Source organism: Bombina bombina, chromosome 6 (assembly GCF_027579735.1).
Source record: "Bombina bombina isolate aBomBom1 chromosome 6, aBomBom1.pri, whole genome shotgun sequence".
In the NCBI taxonomy this organism is placed as follows: Eukaryota; Metazoa; Chordata; class Amphibia; order Anura; family Bombinatoridae; genus Bombina; species Bombina bombina.
Window position 1 is genome coordinate 714,136,751 of NC_069504.1, and position 15,371 is coordinate 714,152,121.

General features: G+C 38.2%; 1 protein-coding gene across 1 annotated transcript in view; it reads left to right on the forward strand.

Annotated features, from left to right (window-relative positions):
* The window catches only part of LOC128663525 (potassium channel subfamily T member 2-like), a 772,127-nt gene that overhangs the window by 518,456 nt on the left and 238,300 nt on the right, over positions 1 to 15,371 (forward strand). The window contains exons 21-25 of the mRNA XM_053717898.1: positions 2,238 to 2,309; positions 5,575 to 5,709; positions 11,542 to 11,653; positions 12,468 to 12,569; positions 13,513 to 13,596. Coding sequence (XP_053573873.1) covers positions 2,238 to 2,309; positions 5,575 to 5,709; positions 11,542 to 11,653; positions 12,468 to 12,569; positions 13,513 to 13,596 — 505 coding nt within the window. The remainder of the gene's footprint in view (positions 1 to 2,237; positions 2,310 to 5,574; positions 5,710 to 11,541; positions 11,654 to 12,467; positions 12,570 to 13,512; positions 13,597 to 15,371) is intronic.

Here is a 15,371-nt window from a genome sequence, read left to right on the forward strand (position 1 = left end):
TTTTGTATGAAAGTGTGTGTGTGTGTTGTATGAAAGTGTGTGTGTGTTTTGTATGAAAGTGTGTGTTGTATGAAAGTGTGTGTGTGTGTTGTATGAAAGTGTGTGTGTGTTGTATGAAAGTGTGTGTGTGTGTGTTGTATGAAAGTGTGTGTGTGTTGTATGAAAGTGTGTGTGTGTGTTGTATGAAAGTGTGTGTGTGTTGTATGAAAGTGTGTGTGTGTGTTGTATGAAAGTGTGTGTGTGTTTTGTATGAAAGTGTGTGTGTTTTGTATGAAAGTGTGTGTGTGTGTTGTATGAAAGTGTGTGTGTGTTTTGTATGAAAGTGTGTGTGTGTTTTGTATGAAAGTGTGTGTGTGTTGTATGAAAGTGTGTGTGTGTGTTGTATGAAAGTGTGTGTGTGTTGTATGAAAGTGTGTTTGTGTGTTGTATGAAAGTGTGTGTGTGTTGTATGAAAGTGTGTGTGTGTGTTGTATGAAAGTGTGTGTGTGTTGTATGAAAGTGTGTGTGTGTGTTGTATGAAAGTGTGTGTGTGTTGTATGAAAGTGTGTGTGTGTTTTGTATGAAAGTGTGTGTGTGTTGTATGAAAGTGTGTGTGTGTGTTGTATGAAAGTGTGTGTGTGTTGTATGAAAGTGTGTGTGTGTGTTGTATGAAAGTGTGTGTGTGTTGTATGAAAGTGTGTGTGTGTGTTGTATGAAAGTGTGTGTGTGTTTTGTATGAAAGTGTGTGTGTGTGTTGTATGAAAGTGTGTGTGTGTGTTGTATGAAAGTGTGTGTGTGTGTTGTATGAAAGTGTGTGTGTTTTGTATGAAAGTGTGTGTGTGTGTGCTGTATAACAGTGTGTGTGGTGTGTTATTACATTTTACAACACTTTCAAGTTTGACTACAATCAGGAATAAAGTATGCACACATTATAGTTGTTGCATATTATTTTAGACATTTTCAGACCAAGCATAAAATTAGGGTCGCAAGGGTATGTTGTATATACCGAAGAACCCTTCTATATTGTATACATACAATATATTAAATATTATATATATAGTATATGCGTTAGGGGTTAACAATGGCCCTTATCCACGTGCACTAGGAGATTGAAGCCCTGGCTGCTGTGTCTGATTGAAGTTAAAGAAATTAAGATATGAGTGTAAGCATCACAACTCACAGATAAAGCAAGTAGAATGTCAGGATACATAGGTATGCAGCTTGGGATAAGAGTGAAAACTAAGGTATGCATTAAGATAATGACTCACATAGATATGAAGTAGAATGTAAGAATACACAGAGATGCAACTTGGCAACAGACCTGACACGTGGAAAAATCCAGCATGTAAACATCAGGAGTCTAGGTGTATGTAGCTGAATAGCAGGATACACAATCAGATTACTGGGGAAGCTGGAACAAAGCATCCCGAACTAACCAAAACAGCCAAGCATCCAACAGACACTCAGCTATTCCTCAAGTACTGTTCCCCTCTGTACAGCTACAATCTCTTAAATGGAGACTATAAGTGTTGCCAGAGGTTGTTGGAGGAAGAAGCAGTTAGTACTGAAAAGGAGCATTCTCAAGCAGGGAGACCCCACACTCTTCTGCACCACTCTAGTAGACAAGGTCTGTAGTACAGACCTGTGGGTAACAGTCTGCTCAGTGTATTAACTTTACTCCTGAATGCCTACTACAGAACTATTCAAATGAATGTGTTCCAGCCAAAAAGAGTAGTGCCTACTGTTTATGAGGTTAACTGCTGAGTTTGTCTGCAGATCCCACCCTCTCTTAATACACACAACATCCAGAGGTAACATTGGACATCACATTTCAAAATTCCCTTTCCTATTATTTCAATAACTGTTAAAATTTCCTTTTACATTTCCATTAAATATTCAGTGAAGGGGCACCCATGAGAATAAGTTTAAGACAATCAAGTACTCACTCCCTGAACTTCTTAGTGGAAGGTAGGGACACTGGTAATTGTGGCTGAGATCCAGTTCCCTTTGTGACAGCAAGAAGCACAAAAGCACATTCAGGTCAAGACTGATGTGAAAACTGAACAAACATGGTGCAGAAGCAAATGCTGTGTCAAAGATGACAAAACCATAAAAAAACATGACAGTGCCCTTGCAAACACAAACACACAAGAAAGGTATGGCAGGCTCATTGTTTGAAGACACTGACAGATAATCATGTATTTAATATGTGTGTTTCATAGTATACATATATAATGCTGATGTGTTTCTCCCTGTAGGCCTGATGCTCAGTTCCTCGAGGCAATCTGTTGGTTTCCGATGGTCTATTATATGGTGGGATCCATTGATAAGTAAGTATTATAAAGGAAGATGCTGATATGTTAGTTTAATACTTATAACTTATTGTGTGGATAACAAATTGTGTTATGTGCAAAAACAATAGTATTTATAATCTTCACAGATATATACTGTATTTGGATAACCATGAGGTCTGTTCCATTTTTCCATGTTCTTGTTCAAGCAGTTAGTTCCACATGCTGTTTATCTGATTAATAAGGATTTGACTTTTAGCATAGACAATTTATTTTCCATGTATTCTCATCCATGAATACAACTACGGGCCCTATTTATCAAGATGCGAAAGCGGTTTCAGGCTTACTTGCAACGATAGTTAAGTAGCAGCGGTCTTAAGACTGTTGCTACTTAAAGGGATAGTAAACACCAAAAATGTTATTGTTTAAAAAGATAGATAATCCCTTTATTTTCCATTCCCCAGTTTTGCATAACCATCACTGTTATAGAAATATACTTTTTACCTCTGTTATTACCTTTTATCTAAGCTAATGCTGACTGCCTCCTTATCTCAGATCTTTAGACAGACTTGCATCTCAGACATTTAGTGCTGACTCTTAAATAACTTGAGCACAATGTCTTCTATATGAAACACACAAACTAACGCCCTCTAGCTGTGAAAAACTGTCAAATGCATTCAGATAAGAGGGGGCTTTCAAGGGCTTAGAAATTAGCATTTGAGCCTACCTAGGTTTAGCTTTCAACTAAGAATAAAAAGAAAACAAAGCAAATTTGATGATAAAAGTAAATTATAAAGTTGTTTAAAATGACATGCCCTATCTGAATCACAAAAGTTTAATTTTGACGTTACTAAAATGTGGTTGGATTGAAATGATCCCGATCCACTCGGAATGATTGACAGAACATGCTAGCAGCTGATTGACCACCAGCAAGCAGGGGGCAGTATTGCGCAAGCATTGGTTGTGCAATCCTGTCCGCTGGCAGCTACCGCAAATCATGTCCGCCCGACCTATGATAAATGGAGCCCTATATCATCTTCTTTTTTAACTCTGTGCTAGGAAACCTGTCAGATACTTTGCATTGAGGTAATCCCCAATGGTATTGTAATCTATCAGAAAACATTTTTCTTAAAGGTTTACTTAAAATATTTAGACTTGACTATTTAAAAAACACTTTTCACATGTTTCAAGCTGTATATCAGGGCTGCTTATAAACTTTTAAGTTTACTATCATGCTCAGATTACATATTAAATGACATTACACAAATGATAAATCATTTGAAAATGATGCTCCATATCTTTAAAAAGCTGAATAGAAAATATCACATGTAAAAAGGAATATATTTTACCTCAAAATGTCCTTAGTAGTCAAATCCAATTATAAAGTGACTTTAAGCAACCAATCAGCATGCTTGTCGTGGGCCTTGCAAGTAAGTGTGCATCTGACATGAGCAGACGCAGTCACTTTATTTCACTCCTTAGTTTAAGGAAGTTTACTATCAAATCTTGTGAGATAATGGTGGAATCCCACAACATCCCAGTAAAGCAAAGTGTGATCTCAGCACTGATGATTCTGATTGGCTGTTTTGTTTAATGTTGAAGATGGCAGTAAAAAGAGTATCTGAAGTATTACCACTCACAGAGCACTTACTCTGATGAACTGAAGACATTTTGAGGATTAATGTCCTCTTTTCTACATAGGGATGTTCGTGTGATATTTTTTAGTCAGCTTTTTACAGATATGCTGCAAAAAATAGCATTTGGGTAACATGTCACTTAAATTAACAATTTTTAATACAAATTAAAATATTGCTTAATTGTTACCATGTTAATTTTTTTCAGGTAATGATTTCTGAACCTCAGTCGTTATTGTCAGTAGATATGTTATTTATTTCATTATGAATGCAAATTCTTTAACAAAACACGAATATTCTTCTTCTTTTCACGAATGAATATCCGTATTTTATGCTACAGGTAAACTTTTTCACCTGTAGCAAAGGAACATTTTTCATGTAACGAAAACAAATGTAAATGTTACACAAATAGTCTGTACTGTATTAGTTTAGTTTAAAACAAAAAGAAAACCTAATACCACAGGCACCGAAAATTTGTAACAAAAGATTTGGGTGAATCAAATTTTTCACTCGTGCACACCTCTCTAATTGTTAGAGTGTTTTTTACATAGGTACATTGGGCATGTGTGTTTGTTGGGTTATTGACTTTTGCTATTTTTTGTGTAAAAATGTTTGTTTTTTTAACTTTTATTGGCTGAGCGTGAAGTTCTTGTATCTGTTTGGTGATGTTGCTTCCTAGGGGCCGATTTAACATGCTGCGAATGCAGCAGTTTCTGCGCGAGCCGTCAGACTCGCTGGAAACATAAGTTAATAACTGCTCCTTAACTTATCCGCCACCTCTAAGGTGGCGGACAGCAATCATCCCGATCGGATACGATAGAGATGATTGACACCCCTGATAGCAGCCGATTGGCCGCGAATGTGCAGGGGGTGGCATTGCACAAGCATTTGGCTAGAATTTCATGCTGTCAGTATTTAGCGAAGTCAGACGGACATGATCCGATACAGTGGATTATGTCTGCCCGACGCTTGATAAATCGGCCCCTCAATGTTATGTAATATGGCTGGGGGGGGGTAAAGTGTGTTTTAGTCATGGGCAAAACCATTTTTTTGGGGGGGGGGGGTACCTGTTACTAATTCAAAAAGTGTTTATGGTTCTAGCTGATGAATTTAATAATTGAAAAATTGTAAATTATTGTAAATATGTTAAGTATTGATAATTTAGATTGTGAACAGCCAACAGGACGGTCACAAAGTAAGTATATTTAGTGAAATTTTTTCAGGATAATGTAAAAATTGCCGCTGATAAACAATGAAAATGGCTGATTGTGATTGCGTCAACGTTGATAAAGAGCTTACCTGCAGCTGTTAAAATGCTGATTATTATCAAATGAATTAGAGAATTACACAGAATTATTGGTAAAAAATGCCTCAAACACATTAGCCAATCAGCATCAATATTGAACCAATTAGCAATAGTTTACTTTTGCATTGGGTGTATTTTGTTCTTCCCTCCTTTTCAGCCCATCCATCCATCTTTTTTTTTTTTTTTGCAATGTAATTTCCTCCATTTTGTCTCATCTATCCTCACCTGGCCTGCTCTTTCCTTCTCTTCCTTCTTTGATTTCTTCCCCTGTCCATCGTTCCTTTCTTTATATTAATTCTCACATTTTCCCTTTGTGTCTCCATGTCTCTTCTGTTCCCTCACCTCTCTCTTTTGCCTCTCTCAGCCTTGATGACATGCTCCGTTGTGGGGTGAGTTATGCTGCCCACATGGTTGTGGTTGGAGAAGAAAGCTCTATGATTGCAGAGGAAGATTATATGGCTGATGCACGAACCATTGTCAATGTCCAGACTCTGTTTAGGTAAGAACTGCTATTTAATTGCGTATTGCATTATATGTTAAAAAGGCTAAGCGTGCAATAAATCTAAAAGAATAGTAAACGTCTGCACATAGTGCAGAATTATGTAACATTAACACCTTGGTAAAAAAAAAAAAGATTTGTGAGATTTTAGCACCCAAAGTTATACTTACCTTACTTTCCTCGGCAGCCTCTTCTGATCTGGTCATCTTTTGAAAAGGGCATCACGGGCGCGCTCTCTAATCACAGAGCTCCCATCTGCACTATTGAACTAAATGTGACGTGCTCCCACTCTGGGTAAAGCTAAGATAATGTTACATAATCCTGCACATAATGCAGAATTATGTAACATTACTCTTTGCATTTACTGTCCCTTTAAAGAGATAAACTAATGTCTCTTTTCAGGCTATAATACTGGAAGGCATTTAAAATATACCCCTGATGCCCCTGTTTCCATGAGAGCCTTCCGTGCGAAGCAGCTACTCTTTAACTGATCAGCCTGCTCTGAGGCTGCGGATATCAATCCGCCCGATCGTGTACGTTCGGGTTAATTGACATCTTCTGCTAGAGGCCGATTGGCCGCAAATCTTCACGGGACGGCATTGTACTAGCAGTATACCAGAACTGCTTGTGCAATGTTAAATGCAGACAGCGTATGCTGTCTGCATTCAGCAATGTCTGACGGACATGATCCACTGAGCAGATCATGTCGGACAGACATTTGATAAATTGGCCCCAATATCCTGTTACCTATTTATGATATAAAAGTGATTACATTTAACATTTTCCTATCACTTTAATGTCCCCAATTAGCAGACAATATATTGCAGTAGTTTTGCAAACTTTTCTTGAGTGTTTCATGTAATGGTGCTGACATCTGGTTTATTTTCTTCTCAATAGAAAGGGACAATTTAAACCATAGACATTTAACAAATTTGTGGGGGTTTAGACTAACTTTTCAACATCAGACTGTAACAAGACTCACTATACTTCAGGAAAATAGGGCCTAATGTTTGTGGTTTGTCAGTGTGATCTATTTATGCATGTGCTAAGCATAACAAAATCTGCGCTTGCACACAAAATCGATCTTTGTTCAACAAAGGAACTAATATTCTTGAGTCCAATCCATTTTTTTAATTGAGGCCACTGTAGTGGTGCAGTATTTGTTTGGGCCTTTTACTTTGAGCCCATCACTACTGGCTGAGAGAGAAATAGGAAATCATTTTTTGGTGTTTTTCAGGTTTACTGTGAGAAAAATCAGGCCAAACCTGTGCTCCTCAATTATATTGCTTATTTGGCACAATATGTTTCAACATTAATCACTAAACATGTGCATGGACAAAGAAGTTCGCAATAAATTGTCACAGAAAAATGTCTTTTGTTTTCTCTGATATTCGCCCATGGGTTTGCCCAGATTTAGTTTGTTTACAAAAATCCTCTCATTGCTATTGCCTATAGGGAATGTCAACCGGTCAACGGGGGAGCAGCTGGACAAAGGGAGACAAAACCTGAATAAATGTGTTTAATAGACATGTGAAGTGCTAAGAAATTTGGTTCGAGCAAATCTTTCGGGAAATTAGTTTCCATGAATATTCGTCTGCTGCACTAATCAGTATTCGTTTAATTTTAAACTAAACAAATACTTAATATACGTGGCATATTTACATTCGTTTTCATTAAACAAATGTAAATGTTCATTTGCTACAGGAGAAAAAAATTGCGCTAATCGAAGACTTTGGGGCCGATTGATGCCCCTGTTTCCACATGAGCCTTCAGGCTTGCCGGAAACAGCAGTTATGAAGCAGCGGTCTCAAGACCGCTGCTCCTTAACTGGTCTGCTGCCTCTGAGGCTGCGGTACCGCTGCTCCATAACTTGTCCGCCTGCTCTGAGGCGGCGAACAGAAATCAACCCGATCAAATACGATCGGGTTGATTGACACCCCCTGCTAGTCTGCAGGGGGCAGTATTGAATAAACAGTTCTGGTGAAATGCTTGTCGAATGATAAATGCAGATGCTACGTCTATGATGTCTGCTCGCACTTTTATAAATATGCCCCCTAAAATTGTGTTTTTTTCCACTGCCCACATAATCCTACACTATCCAGAACCATGACCTTGCTAAATGCTATACACTGATCAGTGCAGGAGTTATTTTACAGCTGTCTTTAATTGTCCACAGCAAAGAAGAAATGATAAACATGTTTAAGGTTTTTTTAATGGGTGTGTCCCTGGAATGCAAAACAATTTAAATTGTACTGACAATATGACAGTTTTAAGCAATTATTTTGTATGCAGATCATTTGCAACAAACTAATTAATTGATGTTATATACTATGCTTATGTGAAAATGGTTTTACAGTCCATTTAACTTTAGTTAACCCCTGTACCCCAGTGGAAGTTTCTTCACCAGTCTAGCCAAAATCTAACTTTGGTTTAGGAAACCCAGATAACTATTTATGGTAATAGAATTTAATTTATTAATGGGGATGGAACATTTTTTGGAATACTGGAGCAGTTTGTCCTTGACCATTGGCCCTTAACACTTATAATTATTAGGTTTTTTTAAAAAATAAATCTGTTTTAAGTTAGAAAAAGACCCTTGCTTACTACAATTGTATTTATTTTAAACAAAACCAACAAACCCTTATTCATGTGTATAATTTTTTTAGACCCTTACAACATCTAGGGGCTTTATTTAATGTTACCATCCAATCAGAAAGTCAGGTTGCTTTATTATAAATTGGCCTATTTTGCTTCTGCATTGATGCATGATTTGTCTGGCTGATCGAAGATTTTTGCAGATTCTAAAAAGTAAAGACCAGATGTTGCCTTGTTTAAAGGGACAGTAAAATGCAATTTTAACCCTTTGAGTGCTAAGCTGGATTTAATATTTTTCTGATTTTTACTATTTTTAACAAAAAAAATGTTTTCACTTTCCCACCCACAGATCGCCAAGACTCATACCATTGGAAAAGTTAGACGATTACCTTTCCAATGGTGGGTCTTGGAGGTCTGTAGCTGCTCAGATCCCTGAGATACATGTTTCTAAGCAGCATGTCCCCTTTCCCTATACTTTGTATTGTCAATTTTAAATAAAGTTGTGCGGTGACGTCATCACGTCATTACGCATGACGTCTCCGCATGTAACGGGAAGCCCCGGCGATGCCTGTCACTATGCAGGCCTGATCGCCGGGGTAGGAGCGGGTGGGAGCCCCCAGATCAACAAAAAGGCAGTTGAGTGCTAGCGACGGCTCTGAGCCGTCGTTAGCAGCTTTCCCATTTATTTCTATTATTTAATTTGCTTTGTTCTCTTGATATCCTTTGTTGAAAAACATACCCAGTAGGTTCAGGAGCACCAATGCACTACTGCTGATTGATATCTGCACATATCTGCCTCTTGTCATAGGCGCACTGGATGTGATCAGCTGTCTCCCAGTAGTACATTCAGGGGTCAAGTCGACTGGGAATGCATGGGAATTTTTGCAGGGATAACTAAGTTCCCCCTGGACAGAAAAAGAAACACTTCAATAGACACTGCTGCTGCTGCTGGGAGAAGCTAGAGCACAGTCTGGTTAGAGGGATAGTGAGATCCTCTAATAATGGGCAGTAACATTTCCTACAATATACTAAATGTAAGACTGTCAGCGGTCCTGCTGTGTTTTCAACCCGCAATGTGTGTAACACATGGTACTTACATTTCTGTGTGGCTTGCTCTGGGGTTATTTATCTCCCCTCAGCAGAAATAGGTCTATTGCACCTCCAGTGGATAAGACTCTGTAACAGAGGAGTCTCAGGCCAAAAGGCAATTATTCAACCCTTCTTTGGATTTAATTTGCTTTCATTAACCAAAGTGTATAGATTAAATACATATAGATACAGTGTTTATATATATATATATATATATATATATATATATATATATATATATATATATATATATAAACAAATTAATTAGAAAAGAGCTCTAACATATCAAAAGAGCTAAAGCGGATACCTGGCCGCACCAACACACCCCTACAGTATACTAAGGAATGACATCCTAAACAGGTATGCTGAACATATGCTTTTAATAAAAACAAAGCCAAAAAAGATACATGCTGAGAAGAATGGCAACAACAAGATACAGCACACAAACATATACCAAGCGTAGTGCACTACTGTCAACTGTGAGCTAGCATTTGCATAGTATTGTTAACTCATGAGAAAGTCCGTTCTTGATGCCGGGCACTTAAGTGTTAAGAACACGCTCCGGTTTAAAGATTTAGACAGATTACCGTCCTTGATATCTCATTATGTTTGTTTGTTCCGGTACCGGATTAAGGATATAATATGAGAGTCCACAGGATGGTACTAGTACTATTGCAAACTTAATCCCATGTGCTAATGACAGCTCCAACTTTAAACTTTCAGTGTGCAAGACTTAATGCTGCATGGCTTACCTCCGCTATCTTCACACACTCTACGGTATTACCTGGCAGGATCTTATCCGTGGTGTGACTTACAGCGATGTATTCCGCCTATGCAGCTCTTCACTTGCTTGGTTGTGTTGTGTTCACTTGTCTTGTTCTACACATATGTGTAGAACAAGACACAGTGTGGAGAACGCCAGCATGGTGGATATGCTGTGAATCTGACGATATCAAGTGAACACAACACAACCAAGCAAGTGAAGAGCTGCATAGGTGGAATACATCGCTGTAAGTCACACCACGGATAAGATCCTGCCAGGTAATACCGTAGAGTGTGTGAAGATAGCGGAGGTAAGCCATGCAGCATTAAGTCTTGCACACTGAAAGTTTAAAGTTGGAGCTGTCATTAGCACATGGGATTAAGTTTGCAATAGTACTAGTACCATCCTGTGGACTCTCATATTATATCCTTAATCCGGTACCGGAACAAACAAACATAATGAGATATCAAGGACGGTAATCTGTCTAAATCTTTAAACCGGAGCGTGTTCTTAACACTTAAGTGCCCGGCATCAAGAACGGACTTTCTCATGAGTTAACAATACTATGCAAATGCTAGCTCACAGTTGACAGTAGTGCACTACGCTTGGTATATGTTTGTGTGCTGTATCTTGTTGTTGCCATTCTTCTCAGCATGTATCTTTTTTGGCTTTGTTTTTATTAAAAGCATATGTTCAGCATACCTGTTTAGGATGTCATTCCTTAGTATACTGTAGGGGTGTGTTGGTGCGGCCAGGTATCCGCTTTAGCTCTTTTGATATGTTAGAGCTCTTTTCTAATTAATTTGTTTATATTCATTTAGGATTGCCAGCACAATACGCTTTACCCTTTAGTTCTATCTGTGTGCACCCTATCTCTTGTATCAGTATATATATATATATATATATATATATAAAAATAAATACAACAATTTTAATTGTGAGGGAGGGTGGAAGTCTTGGTGAGTTTCTACACTTTTTTTTTTTAGGACTTGCCCCCTGAGTACATTGCTGTTCCTTCAACAAAGGATCCCAAGAGAATGAAGCAAATTTGATGATAGAATTAAATTAGTAAGATGTTTAAAATTGTATGATCTAAATCATGAAATAAAAATTTTTGATTTCATGTCCCTTTAATTTACCACATTTGACAGATAGTATATTATAGTTGCTGTGAGGTTTAGTGAAGATTGCAAAATAATTTAAACCAAAATTGTCGTATTGAGTGGGTCAAAAGGAAAATAATATTATTTAATAACTGTTGAGATTCAATAGCCAGAAGGGCAAAAAAAATAAATTGTCTGGGGTAGCATTTTTTTGGAGACTTTGACCAACTTTAACAATACCTTATACAGCAATGGTGTTACTATCATCGGTTTCTTTTTCAGGCTATTCCCAGGATTGAACATTATTACTGAACTAACACATCCTGCAAATATGAGGTTTATGCAGTTCAAAGCCAAGGATAAGTGCTCTGTGGTGCTTTCTAAATTGGAGAAGGTAAGAACACCAACATGTACAAGTCTTCTGGGTTTAGCATGGTAGTCTTCATTATTATTATTTCACCTTTATTTCTAGCCTTTTCTATTTCTCTCAATTTCATTCCTCTAACCTTATCAATCTACTGACCCATCTCTATTTATTTCACCATCATCTTGTTTTGTTCTGTTACCAAATCCTCCAATCAGGGGCGTATTTTAGCCTAAGCAAACAAGGCACTTGCCTAGGGCAGCAGATTGGAGGGGGGCAGCACATTTTATGTGTTTATATTTTTAAGTAGATTGCAGTTATTTTAGAAGTATTATACAGGTATATAATGGGAGATTTTGCCCAAGGAGCTTACATTCAAGGGGAGTACAATAAGAGAGTGCCCATCAGTTTAGAGGTAACTTGGAAGCTTTCATTTATTTAGCTAGCTATTGCCTTTAGTTCTGTAGGCGTTCAGCACTCAGTATTGTGTTTGGGGAAGTATTGTTTCTAGAAATCTGTGTTTGGAGGATCTTATGTATACTGCAGCAATAGATAGATATGTGTGTATATGTTTGTGTGTGTACACACGTGACCACGTGTATGTGTATAACTCTTTGTGTGTATGTGTCTGTGACAATATGTGTGTGTGTGTTTGTTTATATGTGTGTTTGTGCCTGTGAATGTGTGTATACAAATGTTTTGCCAGCACTGGTGAACATTTACTTTGGAAATGCCATAAAAAATAAAATAAAAATAATTTTCAGTGCCTATGGCAGCACAAAACTTAAATACGCCACTGCAGGCTCCAGCTTATCTCACTTGCCCTTCTTTCCTCTTCTTACAGAGGGAGCGTGAACGTGGTTCTAACCTGGTATTCATGTTCAGGTTACCATTTGCTGCGGGGAAAGTCTTTAGTGTTAGCATGTTGGACACACTTCTTTATCAGGTATTAATGCTTTGAAAACTTTAAGTCATATAATGGTATTTTATAGAGTTCTATAACACTTCTGATCAGCTGGTTTACGCCCTCCCTTTAATTCTTCACATGGCTCCATATAATATTATCTGTAACTCCTGTAGTTCCATATAGCCTCCAGTTATAGCTGCCTTATTTTTCCAGTTAATGATACATTTGAAATATGATTAGGAGCATTTATTTTCAATATTGATGCTTTTTGAAAAAAATATTTCTTTTGAAAGTTATAAAGGTGTCAGTGACAGGTGATGTTGTGGGTTCTCAGTAACCTCATATGACATGTTACAGCTGGCATTGGAAAGAATTGTTCCATATTATCTTTTCTTTAACTACTTTTATTTACACCTGTATCCTCTTCTATGCATCCATATATTGTTATGATTAAAGGGATAGTCTAGTCAAAATTAAACTTTCATGATTCAGATAGAGCATGCAATTTTAAAGGGATACTAAACACAAATTGTTCCTTTCATGATTCAGATGGAGCATGCAATATTAAGCACCTTTCTAATTTACTCCTATTATGAATTTTTCTTTGTTCTCTTCCTATCTTTATTTGAAAAAGGAGAAATGGAAGGTTTAGAACCGGCCCATTTTTGGTTCAGCACCGTAGTATAGCTTGCTGATTGGTTTGCTACATTTAGCCACCAATCAGCAAGCGCTACCCAGATGCTAAACTCTAAATGGGTTGGCTCTTAAGGTTACATTTCTGCTTTTTTCAAATAAAGATAGCACCAGAACGAAGAAAAATTGATAATACGAGTAAATTAGAAAGTTGCTCAAAATTGCATGCTCTATCTGAATCATATGAAAGTTTAATTTGAAATAGAGTATTCCTTTAACACCTCTTATTATAGCTCATATTGCATTATATAACTTCTCATTACTTATTTTCCTACTATGTATTGGACAGTCTTTCGTTAAGGATTACATGATATCCATCACACGGCTCTTACTGGGTTTGGATTCAATGCCTGGCTCCGGATTCCTTTGTGCTGTGAGTTTTCATACATTTCTTTCTGTAGATTAAAACCTTGCTTTAAATCTAGCTACACTATGAAATCAAAACTGATCTAGAAAACAACTACCAATATAACACATATTTTTGGATATTCCTTTGAACTGTTTTCAATTATATAATATATAGGGGACAATGACAATGAGGTCTGTTCAAAAACATACGACCTTCCAAATTACTTTTTGTTAAAGTTTGATGAAGTTGTTTTAAGATGTGCACTTCAAGTCAGTCAATAGAATATAATTCATTAACAGACAATAATAAAAATAAAATACCTTGGTAGGGGGCGGAGCCTAGCCGATCAGGGAGATGGCTGCATAATTCAGGAGCTCCTAAGCCCCACTTCCAGACCGCACGCATAGATCTGTGGGATCGCCACAAAAACGGCAACACAGGTGCATGAAGGCTTGTGAACACACTGGGCAAAAAATAGGATCACTTCTAGTCCACACCGCAAAAACGAAGCCATTTTTTCAAAACCGGAAGTGCGGCCCTGCACGCAATTTGCTACAGCTCCCCTGCCACTATGCACTAAAAATTAACTACAGTGCCATTTTCCATACAGGGGCAGAGCCTGGAGCTGGCCCTTAGTTGCCACCTTCCTTAGCTGCTGTTACAAAAGAAGATCCACCACACAGGGCACTGTCTTGGAACTCCCCAACCAGAACCTTCTCTAAGCTACAGGAAACAGGCTTCTCTATACAGGGAACACTGGAAGAACACAGGCAGACAGGCTATCACTCAGTCCGCAAACCCATACCCGTTAGATCCACCATGGCACATACCATATCCATTACCACCATAAATGTGAAGAGGTCCATGGCCTTTAAAGACCTTCACAAAGTCCCCAGTGATAACCTATTTATACAGGAGACACACTTTAAGAGAGGTCAGGAACCCAAACTCCTGAGCCACAAATATAGAATAAGCTTTCTGGCTTCGGGCGGTACTAGGAAGGGAGGGGTAGGCATTCTACTTAAAAATTCCCTACACTTCCAAGTGACCCACATAGAGAAAGACAAGGATGACAGGTACCTGATTCTGATAGGTTTATTATTCAATAGGCCAATTACCCTTGCAAACATATATATCCCAAATAAAGAACAGCACACTTTATTCAGACACATAACCAGCCTCCTACTAGAACTCGCCCAGGGGACACTATTCATAGGGGGCAACTTTAATTTGTCACTGGACCCGACAATGGAACCTCTACAGGCATCACTAATACCCCTAAACGAGTCTTAAAATCGGTAACTAAAAACCTACACCTATTACGGCTGCACGACATCTGGAGGTACATTAATCCTGACATCAGGGACTACACATTTTACTCACACAACACATACACCAGAATAGTTTACATACCTACAGACCAGTTGGGCATCTCCATGATCACTGACTCGCGAATTTTGCCAATCACATGGTCGGATCAAGCCCCCGTACAATGCGCGGTGGCGTGGCCAGACACGCCACAGCGCCCCTTCATCTGGCGTATGGATGCCTTCCTACTAGGGAATGTACTAACTAAACAGGCTGTAGACCACCCTATTTTAGAGAAAATGACACAGAACACATAACCTCAGCCACCCCCTGGGAGGCGCACAAGTGCGTTATAGGAGGTAAACTGATAGCGCACAAAGGCAGGGGAAAAAAAACGAACAGACAATTTATAAACTCTACTATGTCCCAAATGAGTTACTGGGAAAAAGAGCACAAAAAACATCCACAGGCCACAAGCATACTAGAATCCC